General features: G+C 49.7%; 2 protein-coding genes across 2 annotated transcripts in view; both read right to left on the bottom strand.

Moving 5' to 3' along the window:
- PKD1L2 (polycystin 1 like 2) overlaps nt 1-19957 on the bottom strand; it is a 116272-nt gene that overhangs the window by 16563 nt on the left and 79752 nt on the right. The window contains exons 33-38 of the mRNA XM_010375154.2: nt 19585-19681; nt 16224-16361; nt 13129-13314; nt 9745-10072; nt 5942-6075; nt 3524-3651 (exon numbers count right to left, since the gene is read on the bottom strand). Of these exons, the coding sequence (XP_010373456.2) occupies nt 3524-3651; nt 5942-6075; nt 9745-10072; nt 13129-13314; nt 16224-16361; nt 19585-19681 (1011 nt within the window). The remainder of the gene's footprint in view (nt 1-3523; nt 3652-5941; nt 6076-9744; nt 10073-13128; nt 13315-16223; nt 16362-19584; nt 19682-19957) is intronic.
- On the bottom strand, nt 12239-12729 carry LOC104671630 (60S ribosomal protein L23-like). Its single transcript, XM_010375152.1, has one exon. It carries the CDS (start codon nt 12698-12700, stop codon nt 12278-12280), a length of 423 nt encoding a protein of 140 aa, XP_010373454.1. The 5' UTR covers nt 12701-12729; the 3' UTR covers nt 12239-12277.

Genomic DNA, 19957 nt, shown 5'->3' with positions numbered 1-19957 from the left:
CCCCCTGAGTAGCTGGGATTACAGACGTATGCCACCACATCCAGTTAATTTTTGTATTTTCAGCAGAGATGGGGTTTCACTTTGTTGGCCACGCTGGTCTCGAACTCCTGACCTCAGGTGATCTGCCCGCCTCTGCTTCCCAAAGTGCTGGGATTACAAGCGTGAGCCACCGCACCAGGCTGGCTGCAGTTTTGCAACATGAAAAGAGTTCATCCTTCTAGAGATGGACGGTAGTGACAGTTGCACAATGATGTGAGTGGACCTAATGCCACTAAACACTTGACAGTGGTTAAAATGGTAAATTTTATGTTATGTATATTTCCCACAATTAAAAATAAATAATTTAGGCTGGGCACAGTGGCTCACGCCTGTAATCCCAGCACTTGGGAGGCTGCGGCTGGAGGATCACAAAGTCAAGAGATCCAGACCATCCTGGCCAACATGGCGAAACCTCGTCTCTACTAAAAATATAAAAATCAGTGGTGGCGGGTGCCTGTAGTCCCAGCTACTCAGGAGGCTGAGGCAGGAGAATGGCATGAACCCGGGAGGCGGAGGTTGCAGTGAGCCGAGATCGTACTACTGCACTCCAACCTGGTGACAGAGCAAGACTCTGTGTCAAAATAATAATGATAATAATAATAATAATAATATATAAATAATTTTAAAAATTGCTGAGCATGGTGGCTCACAACTCTACAACACTTCAGGAGGCTGAGGAGTGACAATCACTTGACCCCAGGAGTTCGAGAACAGCCTGGGCAAAATCACGAAAACAGGCCGGGCACAGTGGCTCACGCCTGTAATCTCAGTACTTTGGGAGACCAAGGCAGACAGATCACTTGAGGTCAGGAGTTTGAGACCAGCCTGGCCAACATGGTGAAACCCTGTCTCTACTACAAATACAAAAATTAGCCGGAAATCGCTTGAACCCAGGAGGCAGAGGTTGCAGTGAGCTGACAATGCGCCACTGCACTCTAGAATGGGCAACAGAGCAAGACTCTGCCAAAAAAAAAAAAAAAAAAAAAGACAAAGCCTCATCTCTACAAAAAGTACAAAATTAGCCAGATGTGGTGGCACGTGCCTATAGTCTCAGCTACTCGAGAGGCTGAGATATGAGGATCACTTGACCCTGGGGAGGTCAAGGCTGCAGTAATCCAGGACTGTACTACTGCACTCTAGCCTGGACAACAGAGCCAGACCTTCTCTCTAGATAGAGAGCTAGATACATAGATAGAGAGCTAGTTTTCTTTCTTTTCCACCCTTATGGAGAGGTTTTCTGGATGGGCAGTAGACTTAGTTTTAATTATACTTCCCCAACAGGTGTCACAAGTTCAAAAGAACGATCCTGCACGTGTTCTCCATTTTCCTCCCCATCTTTTCCCTTTCACTCAAGAGAATCTTCTATTTTTGTTCCAGTTCACCCTCCTACCCACTCTTTTTTTTTTTTTTTTTTTTTTTTTTTTTTTGTGCGGGGGACAGAGTTTCGCTCTTGTTGCCTGGGCCTGGAGTGCAATGGTGCAATCTTGGCTCACTGCAACCTCTGCCTCCCCAGTTGAAGCAATTCTCCTGCCTCAGCCTCCCGAGTAGCTGGGATTACAGGCATGTGCCACCACGCCCGGCTAATTTTGTATTTTTAGTAGAGACGGGGTTTCACCATGTTGGTCAGGCTGGTCTCGAATTCCTGATCTCATGATCTGCCTGCCACAGCCTCCCAAAGTGCTGGGATTACAGGCATAAGCCACTGCACCTGGCATTTTTTTTTTTTTTTTGAGATGGAGTCTTGCTCTGTCACCCAGGCTGGAGTGCTGTGGCAGAATCTCAGCTCACTGCAACCTCCGCCTCCCAGGTTCAAGCAATTCTACTGCATCGGCCTCCTTAGTAGCTGGGACTATAGGCACCTGCCACCGTGCCCGGCTAATTTTTGTATTTTTAGTAGAGATGAGGTTTTGCAATGTTGGCCAGGCTGGTCTCAAACTCCTGACCTGAAGTGATCTGCCCGCCTGGGCCTCCCAAAATGCTGGGATTACAGGCTTGCACCACTGTGCCCCTCCTACTCACTCTTAAGGAGGAAGGACTTCCATTTGGCTGGTGGCAGGCTAAGTTCACTTTTATAATAAAGGGATGAAAAGTGGGGAGATTTTTAAAACTGCCCAAGCAGCATTTTGAGAGAGATTTATAGGTTTTGGAGAGCAGCTTTCTGAAGCAGCTGCAGGCAGAGTGTGGAGGCGGTTGGAGGAGGGCAGCGAACCATGGAGGTGGGTGGTGAACAGATCTACTCTGAGGTCTTGGACGGGTGCACAGACTGAAGTTACTGTCTGATGACTGTTGGCCATTGGTCTTGAACTGGTGATGCTCAAGACCAGGTGAGTGCACTGCTTTATAAGGCTGATGCTGTGGATAGGGGTTGAGTGTGATGTTCAGGGATCAGACTCCTTGTGTTTAAATTCTGACCTTGGCTAAATGACTTAAAGTCTCTGGACTTTCGTTGCCTACTCTAAATTGGAGCCCACAGGACCTTTCTCCTGTTGTTGAAGGAGAAAACACATACTTTCTTAGCACAATGCCTGCTATGCAGTAAGCACTCAAAAATATCATCCTTGCTTTAAAGAGGCTGTTGGAGAAGAGGATGAAGGGCCAAGATGCCCCCTTTTGGCAATCTGGTTTGCATTTTTGGCAGGAGGAGGGGTGCAGCTTCTGGTGAGTTCTCAGCATCATCCAGCTTTTAGCATCATCAACCTCTGCACTTTCGGATGCAACATGGTGATAAAGGTGGCAAAGGGGATGTTGTCTAACTCCCAGTGACCATGGGTGGGAACAAAAGATGCTAAGAAGCCCCACAATCTAAGTTCAGAGTACTTCCACACCCAGCGGTAGGGTCACTTCCTCATACCATCCCCCTACCCTGGCTCTTTGGAAGGTCTCAGTCCAGTAGAAACAGGACCCATGCTCCTCTCCCTTTCCCACCCACGAAGGACCCCTTTTTGAGTTCTCAATTCCTGAGGAGTACCATCCTTGGGTCCTTCCCATGCCCTGATCTAGCAGCCTAGATCAGCCCTAGGACCAATGGAAGGACCAAAGGTTGTTCCCAGCAAACACCTAAGGCAAAGCCCTTTCCCAGCCTGGCGTGGTGGCTCACACCTGTAATCCCAGCACTTTGCGAGGCGAGGCAGGTGGTTCACGAGGTTAGGAGTTCGAGACAATCCTGGCCAACATGATGAAACCCCATCTCTACTAAAAACACAAAAATTAGCAGGGCATAGTGGTGCATGCTTGTAGTCCTAGCTACTCAAGACGCTGAGGCAGGAGCATAATTTGAACCCAGGAGGTGGAGGCTGAAGTGAGCCAAGATTGCACCATTGCATTCCAGCCTGGTGACAGAGTTAGACTCCGTCTCAAAAAAAAAAAAAAGGAGGAAAAAAATCCCTTTCCCATCCCACCTGCAAGGAAGGGGAGAGGTGTTGATGAGGCACCAGACATCCCTGCACCCCAAACCCTGCTCATGAGCTATGAGCATGCTCCTTACCTGAACCACCATGTAGTAGAGGAGGAAGAGGAAGTAGATGATCTCTGCCACCACTACGAAGGGGTGCCAGCCATCGGTGAAGGGGTACAGGCGGAGGCTCTGCAGGGCCGCGTGCGTAAAGAAGGTGCCTGGGGAGCAAAGTGCGTTCTGCTCACTCAGGGCCACCTGCTTGCTCAGAGCCGTGGCTTCTGACCAGGAGCCATCAGGTCAGATGACTCAAGCTCAACCCCTTGAGGGCTGGCTGGGGCCAAGGAAAAACCAACGTTATTTCAGACCCAAAGGACTGAACATGGACACGTGGTAGACACTGAAGGCAGCGGATGCACCAGAAGGGGCGGAGGGGCTGCAGTGGAAGGTCCTCCCCTCCCCTCGGCATTTGGTGTTGGCCTTTGGGCACAGACACCTCCAGATAAAGCACATCCACCCATATAATGACAACTGACTCCCACTTGGCTCATTTAAAGCCATTTTGGGCCGGGCCCAGTGGCTCATGCCTGTAATCCCAGCACTTTGGGAGGCCGAGGTGGGCATATCATGAGGTCCACAGACTGAGACCATCCTGGCTAATGTGGTGAAACCCCGTCTCTACTAAAAATACAAAAAATTAGCCGGGCGTGGTGGCAGGCACCTGTAGTCCCAGCTACTCGGGAGGCTGAGGCAGGAGAATCGCTTGAACCCAGGAGGCGGAGGTTGCAGTGAGCTGAGATTGTGCCACTGCACTCCAGCCTGGGTGACAGAGCGAGACACCATATTAAAAAAAAAAAAAAAGCCAGGCATGGTGGCTCACGCCTGTAATGCCAGCACTTTGGGAGGCCAAAGCAGCCAGATAACCTGAGGTTAGCAGTTTGAGACCAGCCTGACCAACATGGAGAAACCCCGTCTCTACTAAAAATATAAAACTTAGCCGGGCGTGGTAGTGCATCCGTGTAATCCCAGCTACTCAGGAAGCTGAGGCAATAGAATCTCTTGAACCCAGGAGGTGGAGGCTGCAGTGAGTTCAGATCGTGCCATTGCACTCTAGCCTAGGTGACAGAGAAGGACTGTGTCTCAAAAAAAAATAAAAATAAAAATAAAAAAAAGATAATAATAATAAAATTTTTAAAAAGATACACAAACCCAAAAGGGATTTGGAAGAAACTGTTAGCAATAGGGAATGACAACAGAAATTGAATGCCCTTCACTTTTCACAGTTCTGAATTAAAACACACACACACACACACACACACACACACAAATATATATTCCTTTTTTTTTTTTTTTTTTTGAGATGGAGTCTTGCTCTTGTCACCCAGGCTGCAGTGCAATGGCATGATCTCGGCTCACTGCAACCTCCACCTCCTGGGTTCACATAATTCTCCTGCCTCAGCCTCCTGAGTAGCTGGGATTACGGGTGCCCACCAGCACGCCCAGCTAATTTTTGTATTTTTAGTAGAGACGGGGTTTCGCCTTGTTGGCCAGGCTGATCTTGGACTCCTGACCTGGTGATCTGCCCCTTTCCCTCCACCGGCAATGGCCTCCCAAAGTGCTGGGATTACAGGCATGAGCCACCACTCCCGGCCTATATTACTTTTATAATTAAAAGTGTAATCCAATATTTTCTTAAAGTTTGGTATTCAATGGAGAGGAGGTTGGCTGTTAGGTAAATTGACCATTAGCTGAACAGACTGTAAATTGGTTTTTAGTAGATTGTGATCAGCAGTTTAAAGGGGGAAAGGAGGCGTGAAGAAGAATGAATAGAATAGAACACAAAATTTGAGAGCCCATCACATGTAGTTTTTTGTTTTTTAAATTTTGTACAGACCAGGTCTCACCATGTTGCCCAGGCTGGTTTTGGACTCCTGGGCTCAAGGAGTCCTCCCACCTTGACCTCCCAAAGTGCTGGGATCATGGGTGCGAGCCACCACGCCTGGCCTCATGGAGTTAAAGTACATGTTATTTGTGAACATTTCATCTTGGTTGCATGTGTGCTGGATTATGATGTAAAACGTACTTTGTGCTGTGCGCTGATGTATGGTGAAATATTATATTAGTTGATATGATCTGTTACCAGGTCACATTCTCCCTCACCTGTTGCTGCCAGCTCGCCACCGCCAACCCCAGCAGACTGGGAAGCTCGGGATTAGATAATGGATAAGCTGCCTTTGGACTCTCAATAAGCTCTTTTAGCATAACTTGGGCGACAGGCCAGAAAGATGGGGAGAATTAGGGTGGAGGACCCTAATGCTTTGCCTTCGGGGACCCAGGGACTCACGGCTGCAGGGATAACCAAGACCCACACCTAGATTCACTAAACAACTATTTGCTCTGGAGCTCTGGCCCTGGGGTGGCTGCACCCAGGTAGGTCAGGAACCCCAGCCCAGGGGAAGGAGTGTCTGTCTTCTGGAGCCCTGCAGAGGGTTCCCAGGCGAGGCTGCCCACCCAGGGCGCTGGTCTCTAGCGTCAGTGTGACAATGCAGAACAGGTTGACGTTGGCGTTGTAGACAGTGAACTCCACAAACACAGCTCTGGTCAGGGCGTCCAGCCAGGTGTTGTCAAAGAGATATCGGAGAATTCTGCGGAAAAGAGTGGCATTGGGGCATTTCTACCCTGCAGGGGCTCCATGTTCCCGCAGCCCCTTGACCGAGGCCAGAGCTTCCTGTCTCAACTTCTCCCTCTGCTTCTGCTTTGCTCCCTGGGCCACCAGGCCACCAGGGCTGCTCCTGGGAGTGGTCGCATTTTGTAGCCCACGCTGTGATATGGTGGCACCCCTCATCTCCTGTCCATGAGAGCAGAGATTCTCAAAGTGTGGTCCCCACACCAACAGCATCAGCATCACTTGGGAACTTGCTGGAAATACAGATTCTCAGGCCCGCCCTAGACCTGCTGAGTCAGAAACTCTCAGAGGAGCCCAGAATGCATGTTTTGATGAGCCCGCTAGGATTCGGATGCTTTTTACGGTTTGAGAGCCATGGTGTTAGAAGAATCATAGTTCGGGTGCAGTGGCTCATGTCTGTAATCCCAGCACTTTGGGAGGCCGAGGTGGGTGGATCCCCTGAGGTCAGGAGTTTGAAACCAGCCTGGCCAACATAGTGAAACCTCGTCTCCGCTAAAGACACAAAAATACAAAAATTAGCCAGGCGTGGCCAGGTGCGGTGGCTCACGCCTGTAATCTCAGCACTTTGGGAGGCCGAGGTGGGTGGATTATCTGAGGTCAGGAGTTCGAGACCAGCCTGACCAACATGGTGAAACCCCATCTCTACTAAAAATACAAAAATTCGCCGGGCATGGTGGCGTGTGCCGGTAATTCCAGCTTCTCAGGAGGCTGAGACGGGAATTGCTTGAATCAGGGAGGCAGAGGTTACAGTGAGCCGAGATTGCGCCACTACACCTCAACCTGGGTGACAGAGCGAGGCTCCGTCTCAAAAAAAAAAAGAAAAGAAAAAGAAAATATTCTCTGTAGTGGTGCATGCCTGTAATCCCAGCTACTTGGAAGGCTGAGGCATGAAAATTGCCTGAGGCTGAGACAGGAGAACCACTTGAACCCAGGAGGCAGAGGTTGCAGTGTGTCAAGATCATGCCACTGCACTCCAGCCTGGGTGACAGTGTGAGACTATCTCAAAAAAAGAAAAAAAGGGCCAGGCATGGTGGCTCATGCCTATAATCTCATCACTTTGGGAGGCCGAGGCAGGTAGATCACCTGAGGTCAGGAGTTTGAGACCAGCCTGGCCAACTTGGTAAAACCCTGTCTCTACTAAAAATACAAAAAATTTAGCCAGCCATGGTGGCACGTGCCTGTATTCTCAGTTATTCAGGAGGCTGGGGCAGGAGAATTGCTTGAACCTGAGAGGTGGGGGTTGCAATAAGCCGAGATCACGCCAATGCACTCAGCCCAGGCAACAGAGCAAAACTCTTGTCTCCAAAAAAAAAAAAAAAACAAGAAAAAAAAAGAAGGCTGGGCACGATGGCTCACGCTTGTAATCCCAGCACTTTGGGAGGTTGAGGTGGACAGATCACCTAAGGTCAGGAGTTCAAGACCAGCCTGGCCAACATGGTGAAACTCCACCTCTACTAAAAATACAAAAATCAGCTGGGTGTGGTGGCATGTGCCTGTAATTCCAGCTACTCAGGAGGCTGAGGCAGGAGAATCACTTAAGCCCAAAAGTGGAGGTGGCAGTGAGCTGAGATCACGCCATTGCACTCCAGCCTGGGCGACAAGAGCAAGACTCTGTCTCAAAAAATCAATCAATCAATCAATCAATCAATCAAAAAAGAATCATATAAAACATCAGGGGCTTAGGCAAGCAGCTCCCATGAGCTCCTGGAGATCTGTCAGCCTGATGTGGTGGAAAGAGCACATGCTAGAGGGACCTGGGTTCAAATCCTGGCTGCCTCCTGGACAAGCTAATAACTTCTTCAGGCCTCGGTTTCCTCATCTGCCATGGTGTGGTTTTTTTGTTGGTTTTTTGTGTTTATGAGACAGGGTATTCCTCTGTTGCCCAGAATGCAGTGCAATGGCAATTATCACTCATTGCAGCCTCCACCTCCTGGGCTCAAGTGATCCTCCCACCTCAGCCTCCCAAGTTGCTGGGACTACAGGTGTGTACCACCATGCCCAGATAATTTTTTATCTTTTTTAGAGGCACAGTCTCAGTATGTTGTCCAGGCTGGTCTCGAATTCCTGGGCTCAAGCAATTCCCCTGTGTCAGCCTCCCAAAGTGCTGGAATTACAGGTGTGAGCCACTGTGCCCGGCCCTACAATGATGTTAACACCAGTGCGTTCAGATCATTTAGAGAACATGGAGGGATGTGTGTGTATGTGTGTGTGTGTGTGCTGTGTGTGTGCAGTAGTGATAGCTGTTATTACTTCCAATAATAATGATGGGCCTGTAATATGCTGTGTCCCCAGTGGGTCTGCATCCTGCTTGGTACACAGCAGCAGACAGAGAGAGAATATCTTTCTTTTTTTTTTTTTTTGAGACAGAGTTTTGCTCTTGTTACCCAGGCTGGAGTGCAATGGCACAATCTCGGTTCACTGCAACCTCCGCCTTCCGTGTTCAAGCGATTCTCCTGCCTCAGCCTCCTGAGTAGCTGAGATTACAGGCACCCGCCACTAATTTTTTGTATTTTTAGTAGAGATGGGGTTTCGCTATGTTGGCCAGACTAGTCTCAAACTCCTGACCTCAGGTGATCCTTCCGCCTTGGCCTCTCAGAGTGCTGGGATTACAGGCGTGATCACCTCACCCAGCCACCAGAGAGAGAACATCTGCATTCATTTCAATTAGCAGGAAAAACGCCTCTTGTTCTGAAAAAGACTATTCCTGCCCTTTCCTTAACCCCAGGAGACCCTGTCTGTAGATAGAGTATAGGCTGCACCATCACAAACCATCTTGGTGCAATCATCATACAATGGAGGAAACTGAGGTTCACACGGGTCTGCTAATTTGCTTGGACTGCACAGCTAAAAGGAGCAGTGCCAGGGTTTCAAATCTAGGTCTCTTGTCTCAAGGGCATGTTGAGTCAGACTGCATGGACCCTGAGCATCCCTGCACATTCTTACTGGGTATTCTCGGAATGCAGGACCGTACTTGTGCTTTAGCCAAGTCACTTCTTAGGGCTGTATTTGCAGTGTGCAACCTTGTGGGATGAGGTGATGCCTTCCTTTGGACAAAGAGCAGGCTTCTTTCTGCTGCTGTAAAAGCATCAAATGCCCCAGGCTCAGTATTGCAGGCACAAGCAGGCATCTTTCATGGCCCTTTGTTGCGAACTGACTCAAACCAATGTAATGTTCTGCTATGACTTTTGCTGTAACAAAATCCTTTGTCTCCGACCCAGGAATCTTGTGTCTTCTGCCAGCATCCATGAAACAGTTAACAGGTTAGCTTGTTGGCTTACAACTAGGGTAAAACCTCAGACTTTGCAGAATTCTTGACAGATCCTTAACTACTTCCCTCTTGCCTAAGGGTGGACTGCTTTGAGTGGTAGTGAGCTCCCCATCTCTGGACTGGCTCTAGCAGAGGCAACTAGGCTGTGAATGCTAGAGAGAGACTTTCCTTCCAATTCTGAGATGGCTCAGTTCCCAGGTACCTGAAAATACAACCTGCATGATTCTGAATCCTTCAGGCCCTCCCACAAGGACCTGAACGAACTTGGCTCAGCCCTGTTTTGAAGACTACATTCCCCAAGCAGATGTGGACTCCAGCAGAAGACTTTACTCAGCTACAAATGAATCAAGTCAACCTTACCTTGACGTGCTTTGGCGATCAGTCCCCAAGGGGACCACGTAGCCTCCTCCACGGTACACAGTGAGTTTGCCCCAGATGGGATACCCTCGACGTTGGTCCTGGCTCTGGTACTGCCAAGCATAGGGAAAGCTACTGCCATTACTGAGGGCGGTGGCATTCCAGCCTTCCCCGTAATCTGCCAGGTCTTCAGCATCCAGGGAATATGGCGCATGGCATCCATTGAGAGATGCCTGCAGCTGCTGGGCAAGAGGGCAAGAGCTTTCCCGGACCCTCACTTGACGAATCTGGGCACTGCCAACCAACTTGGAGTTCCCATCAGTGACAAAGCCTAAAAAGAAACACCAGGTGGGTAAATCTAGCAATCAAAATAATCTTAACACATTCCAAGCTTCCTGGCCTGTGGCTGATGTGAACTTCAGCATACCCATTATAGAGACAGCTGAGAGAAGTTTATGGCCAACTGTAGACTACATTTATCCAAATAACCTCACCGTCTCTCCAACTGGAAACTACTGTGCGTCCTGCGCAACTTCTCTTAGGGAATGGAACCCCACCACCCCGTCATCAGTCTGGACATGCCTGTGCCCTTTCTCCTCAATCCTCTATCCCGTGGTTACTACATCCTATCCATCCTACTGTTTCCATGTCTTATGTACCCATCCCTTTCTCTCCATCACCACTGTCCCTAGTCCTTGCACCAGCCCTCATACTGTGTTCTCAGCATCTTAACTTGCCCACCCCTCCCCCCACCTTTTTTTTTTTTGAGACAGAGTTTCGCTCTTGTTGCCCAGGCTAGAGTGCAATGGCGCGATCTTAGCTCACTGCAACCTTTGCCTTCTGGGTTCAAGCGACTCTCCTGCCTCCACCTTCCAAGTAGCTGGGATTACAGGCACATGCCACCACACCTGGCTAATTTTTTTTATTTTTAGTAGAGATGAGGTTTCTCCATGTCGACCAGGCTGGTCTCAAACTCCTGACCTCAGGTGATTCACCCACCTCGGCCTCCCAAAGTGCCGGGATTACAGGTGTGAGCCACTGTGCCCAGCCAACTTGCCCACCCTTTATTCCAACTTCCAGGTGCTTCCAGAGTGATCCTTCTATACCACAGATTTATGCCACAGCTTCATGTAGAAATTCAATGGCGCCTCATTTCCTCGAGGATGAGATACTCACTCCTGAGATCCTTCACGATGTGGCCTGTTCATCTCTCCTGGTTTGCTTCTTACTGATCCTTAACTCACACCCTACATGAGAGTCATACTCAGCACGCTGCGGTTCCAAGAACATGTATCCCATGGCGTGAGAGGCTGGGCTTTTCTCATGTTGTTCATTCTGCCTGGCACACTGTTTTTGCCTAGCTGGTTCAAGCTCTGTCATCACTTACTTAGGAGGTTCTCCACTCTGCATTGGAGGAAGAGAGGTGGAGAGTCCCTGCTTGTGTACACCCAGCCTTCTGAGAGTCTCTCCTTCATAGCATCTGATACTGTGGTTATTGATTGGTTTCCTTCCTTCCTTCCTTCCTTCCTTCCTTCCTTCCTTCCTTCCTTCCTTCCTTCTTTCCTTCCATCCTTTTCTTCTTCTTCTCTTCCTCCTTCTTCTTCTCCTCCTCCTCCTTCTGCTTTTCCTTCCTTCCTTTTCTTTTTCTGTCTTTCTCTCTTTCTTTTTCTTTCTTTCTCTCTCTTTCTTTCTTTCCTTCTTTCTTTCTTTTTCTTTCTTCTTCCTTCCTTCCCTCCCTCCCTCCTCCCTTCCTTCCTTCTTGTTTCTCTCTCTCTCTCTCTCTCTCTCTCTGTCTCTCTTTCTTGACAGAGTTTCACTCTTGTCACCCAGGCTGGAATGCAAGGGCTCAATCTCAACTCACTAAAATCTCTGCTTCCCAGGTTCAAGCGATTCTCCTGCCTCAGCCTCCTGAGTAGCTGGGACTACAGGCTTGCACAAACACACCCAGCTAATTTTGTATTTTTAGTCGAGATAGGGTTTCACCATGTTAGTCAGGCTGGTCTGAAACTCTTGACCTCAAATGATCCACCTGTCTCGGCTTCCCAAAGTGCTGGGATTACAGCTGTGAGCCACTCCGCCTGGGGTGTTTAGGTTTTCTTTTCTTTTCTCCTTCCTTCCTTCCTTTCTGTTTTTTGTTTTGTTTTGTTTTGTTTTTGTTTTTTTTGAGATGGAGTCTCACTTCTTCACCCAGGCTGGAGTGCAATATCATGATCTCAGCTCACTGCAACCTCTGCCTCCCAGGTTCAAGCAATTTTCCTGCCCCAGCCACTCAAGTAGCTGAGATTATAGACACGTGACAACACACCCAGCTAATTTTTGTATTTTTAGTAGAGACGGGGTTTCACCAGGTTGGCCAGGCCGGTCTCAAACCCCCGACCTCAAGTGATCTGCCCACCTCGGCCTCCCAAATGCTGGGATTACAGGCGTGAGCCACTGTGGCTGGCCTCTCTCTCTCTCTGTTTTTTTTTTTTTTGTTGTTGTTGTTTTTTTTTTTTTTTGGGTTTAAAATTTTTATTTTTACAAATATACTGGAGAATCATGCAATGCTGCCAGCATTGGATGCAATCCGGGGCCACAAGTCTGCACACTCCTTTGCTACTGGTCCTGTAATGGCAGAACCTTTCATCTCGCCTTTATTGTTCACTATGACCCCTGCATTATCTTCAAAATAAAGAAACACGCCATCTTTTCTACGGTATGACTTTCGTTGTCGAATGACCACTGCTGGATGTACCTTTTTTCTGAGCTCTGGTTTGCCTTTCTTGACTGTGGCCATCACCATGTCACCCACACCAGCAGCGGGAAGTCTGTTCAGCCGTCCCTTGATCCCCTTCACGGAGATGATATACAGGTTTTTGGCTCCTGTGTTGTCAGCACAATTGATCACAGCTCCTACCGGAAGACCCAAGGAAATCCGGAATTTCGCACCAGAGGACCCACCACGTCCTTGCTTCGACATCTTGAACGCCGGAAAAAGGAAAAAAGGCTTTTTTTTTTTTTTTAAGACAGAGTCTTAAAAAAAAGACAGAGTCTTTTGGAGTGCAGTGGCACAATTTTGGCTCACTGCAGGCTCTGCCTCCTGGGCTTAAGCAATCCTTCCACTTCAACCTCCTGAGTTGCTGGGATTATAGGCATGAGGCATCACACGCGGCTCATTTTTGTATTTTTCATAGAGGCAGGGTCTCGCCATGTTGCCAGGCTGGTCTCGAATTCCTGGCCTCAAGCAATCCTCCCGCCTCAGCCTCCCAAAGGGCTGGGATTACAGGTGTGAGCCACCACACTTGGCCTGGTTTTCTTATGACGCTGACGCTGACAGTGCTCTATGTCTGTTCCTAGCCGGGAGAAGGCACAAGGAGGCTGACACAGCCCCAGGGCTGCAGGACTTACCTGGGGGGTGACCATAGAGGCTGCTCACAAGGGTGGCGTTGGCCCACTCGAAGAACTCTCGGAAGCCCAGCACACCTGAGAAGCCCCTGGTGAAGCTGTGCTCGAGGTGTCTGTTGAGGTGGTAGGCGCTGGGGTCCCTCTGCCCATAGGCCACGAGCAGTAGCATCCACAGGAAGCCCAGGTATGCTGGGGAGGGAGGCACAGCCCCTGGTCAGGCAGGATCCATGACTCCCACCCAGTCCAGGTCAGGAAATGGAAAGGCTTCCTAGACCAGCCCCTTTCCCCTGTGGTGACAAAGGAACCAATCTTTATAGAGGCAGCAGAGAGGAGTAAAGTCACAGACCATGGGATCTCCTGCCTGGGTCCAAATCCCAGCTCTGCCACATCTCATCCAGGCACCCTTCACAAGTGACTCTATCCCTCCATGCTTCGCTCTCCCCATCTATGAAATGGGAATAACAATTCTGTGATGAGGGGATCAGTTAATATTAGAAAGCACTGGCTGGTGTGGTCGCTTGTGCCTGTAATCCCAGCACTTTGGGAGGCCCAGGCGGGTGGATCACTTGAGGCCAGGAGTTCAAGACCAGCCTGGCCAACATGGTGAAACTCTGTTTCTACTAAAAATACAAAAATGAGCTGGGCATTGTGGCGCATGCCTGTAATGCCAGCTACTCAGGAGGCTGAGGCAGAAGAATCGCTTGAACCTGGGAGGCAGTTGTTGCAGTGAGCTGAGATCACGCCACGGCACTCCAGCCTAGGTGACAGAACAAGACTCCATCTCAAAAAAAAGAAAAAAAAAATAGAAGGCACATAAAGCTGTGTCTGCAGGACGGGCACGGTAGCTCATGCCTGTAATCCCAGCACTTTGGGAGGCCGAGACCGGTAGATCACCTGAGGTCAGAAGTTCGTGACCAGCCTGGCCAACATGGTGAAACCCCCTCTCTACTAAAAATGCAAAAATTAGCCGGGTATGGTGGCCCGTGCCTGTAGTCCCAGCTACCTGGGAGGCTGAGTCAGGAGAATTGCTCGAACCCAGGAGGCAGAGGTTGCAGTGAGCTGAGATTGCACCATTGCACTCCAGCCTGGGTGACAGAGCAAGACTCCATCTCAAAAAAACCACAAAAAACAAAAAACAAAAAAACAGTGTTTGCTACATTATTTCTTAAATAGCATTTTTTAAAATGGGGCACTTGCCACTTTGCATGGCTGAGGGTATGATGGTGAAGACAAACACGTTCCTGCCCCTCATGGTGCTCACCTGTCTTGATGGAGACAGGTGAGTGTGACGTAGAGGATCTTTTAGGTGTAAATATTTAGCGTGGGAGGCTGGACAAGTTCCTAGTGAACCAGAACCTCTGGTTCCCAGGCCTGGGAATCTGCATTCCAAGACCCTCCCCCTCTCCCCCAACTGTCTCAGAAGACTTCAATGGACACCAGTGAGTAGGACACTGTGGGGGCATGCACTACATGCTCTCTCCAAGGTCCACAGTGGGACTGAATCCCAGCGGCCCACCTAAAACCAAACCCACCTGTCAGGCACCCTCTGTCGGCTTCCTTCCCTCTCCACTGCCCTCTCTCCTCCAACCAGTGCTTTCCAGGACCACCTCCCAAATCAGCTACTTGCACCCAAATCTGCTCTGGGAAATCCAGACTCAGAGGCTCCCTGAGGTGTGTAGGCTTTTGACCAGAGGGGCCGGGGAAGCCACGCTGCAGACACAGTGTTTAGGCTGAGATTTAAAGAATACGAGGAATTAGGCCAGGCGCGGTGGCTCACACATGTAATCCCAGCATTTTGGGAGGCCAAGGAGGGCAGATCACTTGAGGTCAGGAGTTCAAGATCAGCCCGACCATCACGGCAAAACCCCATCTCTACCAAAAAAACAAAAATTATCCGGGCATGGTGGTGTGCGTTTGTGGTCCCAGCTGCTCAGGAGGCTGAGGCAGGAGAATTGCTTGAACCTGGGAGGCGGAGGTTACAGTGAGCCAGGATTGTGCCACTGCACTCAAGTCTGAATGACAGAGTAAAACTGTATCTCAAAAAATAAAATTAAAAATTAAATAAAAAATTTAAAAATCTTAGGCTGGGTGCAGTGGCTCACGCCTGTAATTCCAACACTTTGGGGGGGCGAGGTGAGTGGATCACCTGAGATCGGGAGTTTGAAACTGGCCTGACCAACACGGAGAAACCCTGTCTCTACTAAAAAAAATACAGAATTAGCTGGGCATGGTGGCGCATGCCTGTACTCCCAGCTACTTGGGAGGCTGAGGCAGGAGAATTGCCTGAACCCAGGAGGTGGAGGTTGTGGTGAGCTGAGATCACGCCATTGCACTCCAGCCCAGGCAACAAGAGAGAAACTCCGTCTCAAAACAAACAAAACAAAACAAAACAAAATTTAAAAATCTTTAAAAAGGCTGAGCATGGTGGCTCATGCCTGTAATCCCAGCATTTTGGGAGGTCAAGGCGGGCAGATCACCTGAGGTCAGGAGTTCGAGACCGGCCTGGCCAACATGGTAAAACCCTGTCTCCATTAAAACCACAAAATTTAGCTGGGTGTGGTGGCGCACACTTGCAATCCCAGCTGCTCAGGAGGCTGAAGTGAGAGAATGGCTTGACCCCCGGAGGCAGAGGTTGCAGTGAGCCGAGATTGTGCCACTGCCCTCCAGCCTAGGTGACAGAGTGAAACTGTGTCTCCAATACATAAATAAATAAGAAGAATAAAAGCCAGGAGAAAAGCTGGGGAGGAGGAGTGAGCAGACTCCACGCCGATGAGATGGAACTGCCTAGGCAGAAGACTGGGGCGAGGACAGGGTGCAGGTCCCAGGTGCTATAGAAGCCAATGTGAGGACAACGTGGGGCGCTGGAGCCGGCAGCAGGCACTTGAAGTGGGTAGAGCCACAGGAGGGGGTTTGGGTTTTGTCTTAAGGGTCATGAGGGGCCACTGAAGGATTTTAAGAGTAGGGGAGAAGCTGGAGTGGGTGCTGATATCCAGGGAAACGGAGGCCCAAAAGACGAGTGGGACTTATTAAATAGCACCGTAAGGGTGTCTGTCTGTTTCCGGCTGTGCTGAGAACCAGCGAGTTGGAAGGTTGCCTACCCAGGATTTCTCTGATGAGGGCAAATGCTTTCTGTTCCTTGAGGTGGGTGGTTTTCATCTTCTCAATGGCAGCGGTGAGAGGTGGCTGGTAGACGTCCCTGCTGCTGTTTCTTCGTGCTCGGAACAAGGCATAGGGGTCTGTGGAGGGAAGCACACCAGGACAGCCCCCAGGTGGGCAGAGAACAGGCTCTGCGTTTGCAACCATAAGGCCTCTCTCTCACCCACTGCAATGGGCTCCGCGTTCTTCTTCCTTGGGAGTCGTTTCCCCACCTACCCTCCACACCTCCATCCATGCTTCCCCAGGGCCTAGAGTCCCACGCCTCCTCCATCTGGAGGATTCTCCACAGGGAAAGCACAGAGGCGTCTTCCCCTCCCTGAAATCTTTCTGGCCCCTGCACTGCCTTCCGTGACACTCCAAAATTGATGGATTCGAGGATGAGGGTGACAAATATCTCGAAGTCCTGCCATGTCTGTTACCTAGTATCTTCATTTTTTAAAATTTAATTTTAATTTTAATTTTTTTTTTTTGAGACACGTTTTCACTCTGTTGCCCAGGCTGGAGTGCAGTGGCACGATCTCGGCTCACTGCAACCTCCACCTCCCAGGTTCAAACAATTCTCCTGCCCCAGCCTGCCGAGTAGCTGGGATTACAGGTACGTGCCATCATGCATGGCTAATTTTTGTATTTTTAGTAGAGATGGGGTTTCGGAATGTTTGCCAGTCTGGTCTCGAACTCCTGATCTCGAGTGATCTGCCTGCCTCAGCCTCCCAAAGTGCTGTGATTACAGGCATCTGCCACCGTGTCCAGCCTCATCAATTTGAATTAAATTTTTAAATTTTTATTTATTTTTCATTTTAAGGCCAGGCATGGCAATTCAAGCCTGTAATCCCAGCATTTTGGGAGGTTAAGGCAGGTGGATCACCTGAGGTCAGGAGTTTGAGACCAGCCTGACCAACATGGTGAAACCCCATCTCTCCTAAAAATACAAAAATTAGCCAGATGTGGTGGCTGCACACCTGTAATCCCAGCTACCCAGGAGGCTGAGACAGGAGAATCACTTTAACCCAGGAGGTGGAGGTTGCAGGGAGCTGAGACCACACCACTGCACTCCAGCCTAGGTGACAGAGCGAGACTCTGTCTCAAAAAATAAAATAAAGTAAATTAAAAAAATAAAAATAAAATGTTTTTCATTTTACTTTTTTTGTAGAGACAGGGTCTTGCTGTTTTGCCCAGGCTGGAGTACAGTGGTGCAATCACAGCTCACTGCAGCCTTGACCTCCTCGGGCTCAGGCAGTCCTCCCACATCAGCCTCTCAAGTAGCTGGGATTGCATGCATGCACCACCATGTCCGGCTATGTTTTTGTATTTTTTGTAGAGAAGGGGTTTCCTTATGTTGCCCAGGCTAGTCTCAAACTCCTGAATTCGAGTAATCTGCCCACGTCAGTCTCCCAAAGTGCTGGGATTACAGGCATGAGTCCCTGGGCCTTGCCCCCTGTTCTTTCGAAACAGGCTGGGCACAGTGGCTCATGCCTGTAATCTTAGCACTTTGGGAGGCCGAGGCGGGAGGATCACTTGAGGTCAGAAGTTTGAGACCAGCCTGGCCAACATGGCAAAACCCCGTCTTTACTAAAAATACAAAAAATAGCCGGGCATGGTGGGGTGTGCCTGTAATCCCAGCTACTCGGGAGGCTGAGGCAGGAAAATCACTTGAACCTGGGAAGTGGAGGTTGTAGTGAGCTGAGATCACGTCACTGCACTCCAGCCTGGGCAACAGAGCGAGACTCCATTACACACACACACACACACATACACACACACCATAAAACAGATCATTCTCCTATGTAAATCCCTCCCACATCCCAGCCTTGCCCCAGCTCCTATAAGGCCCTGTCAACCTGCTGCCAACCTCCTCTACCCTCATCTCTAACCATTCTCCCCCACCCCCAACTCAACATGCTCCAGACACACTGTCAATGGTTGTTATAAAATGATTGCAATAAAGTGACACTACTGTCCCACCTCAGGGCCTTCGCACGTGCTCAGTGTGCAGTCCTTCCCCTCCCCCATTCTCAGCAGAGAGGCTAGCCACCACTGCAGCAGAGAGGCCCGCCCTCTCTTGATCTTCCCCAGCCCTATGTCTCCCCATAATTCACACTTATATGTCTACTTGTGCATTTACTTGGTTGATGCCATCTCCCCAAATGGCCTGTTCATTCCAAAGGCAGCAACCTGTCCCCTGCAATCCGTGCTGTGTTGGCAGGGACTGGGGTTGGAAGTGGGGATTGACTTTAAACGGGCAAGAAAGAACCTTTTGGGGTGACAAAGCTGTTCTAAATGTGAATTGCAGTGATGGTTACATAACTCTATACATTTACTGAAATCAACAAATTGTGCACTTACAATGGGTGAATTTTATGTAAATTATATTCCCAAGCCATCACAAGGCCTGGCCAGCAGCCAGTGCTCCCTGAGGACTTGCCAAAGGGGTGACTGAATGAATATTTAATGGTCTGGAGCCTGGCATCTCTGTGGAGAATTGAGAAGATTTTAATGGACCTCTTGGACCTGCAAATCTAAAACGCTGTCCTAGAATGGAACACTATTGGCCCTGAAGAGGCAGGCGCGCTGTGCTGTGAGGCACCTGCATGGCATTTGGTTTGTTTCTATTTTATTCTCCCTGAAAGTCAAGACCACTGCCTCAATGATTCCACATTGATTCAGTTTTATTTGCATGTTTGTTTTGTAATTATTGTCACCACCCTTGGGAAATTTGGTTCAGAAGTGAGAATTCAGGCTGGGAGGTTGGGGACTGGCCAGGGGCCTCCTAGAGCACGGGTCAGTGTGTCTGTATTCCAACAAACCTCTATTTACAAAAACAGGCAGCAGGCAAGATATGCCCCCCTGGCTGCAGTTTGCAGAGTTTCGTCCTAAAATTAATTTACGGCTACTTTTTGCAGCCCATCTGTAAACCGATTCTTGTTTTAGTTTTTGTTCTAAGGCCCAGGGCCCTGAGTCTCGGAGAAGAAAGCTGCTTGCTTGGAATTACACAGAGAAGGACCGCCCATGTGTCCAGCTTTGTCCCTGAGGCACGTCTTCTAGGTGGCAGGTCATACTTGGGTGTCAGGGAGAAATGCCAGGGAAGGAAGAAACAAAGATACTCAGGAGACAATGGAGTCCCTTTTTTCCTGGCTCTTTTGGGGATGACTCACCAACTGGGGGTGAAAGGCTGATGGGGAACAAAGGTCTGGCGAGCTGGCCGAAGGCCCAGGACCCCCGACAGGCTGCAATCTGCAGGACTCGCTGAGCCTCATCAGGGCCACAGCTGGCCAGACCCTGCCTCCAGCCACTGAGGTACGTTACCTGGGCCCAACAGATGTCCTGGCAGCGGGGCCACAGTATCCTCCTCGTCATCCACTCTCTTCAAGACCAGTGCAAAGAAAGCAGCAAATCCCAGCACCTGAAAAATACCCAGGGAGATCCTCAAGCCCACACTGGTAACTCTCAACCCCTCATCTGCAAGGGTGCAGGGCTTGGGGCCGTGTTTGTGTGTTGGGGAGGGCCCTGCACTTTGGGGGAATGCAGCTCCCTTCTGCAGAGAAGGGAGGTGATCATGAAGCTGGAGCACAAGGCCTTGGCTCCCAGACCAGACGGGGGACTGGTCAGTCCTAGAACTCCCCTGAGCCTTCCCACCTGCTGCTGCTCACCTGCCTGAGGGGTCTCTGATCTCTCTGCA

Source organism: Rhinopithecus roxellana, chromosome 20, assembly GCF_007565055.1.
Source record: "Rhinopithecus roxellana isolate Shanxi Qingling chromosome 20, ASM756505v1, whole genome shotgun sequence".
Lineage (NCBI taxonomy): Eukaryota > Metazoa > Chordata > Mammalia > Primates > Cercopithecidae > Rhinopithecus > Rhinopithecus roxellana.
Note: the sequence above shows the minus strand (reverse complement) of the source record. Positions and strands in the feature narration are given on the sequence as shown.

Coding starts and splice junctions, on each gene's coding strand:
- LOC104671630 (XM_010375152.1), bottom strand. CDS start 12,700: ATGTCGAAGCAAGGACGTGGTGGGTCCTCTGGTGCGAAATTCCGGATT.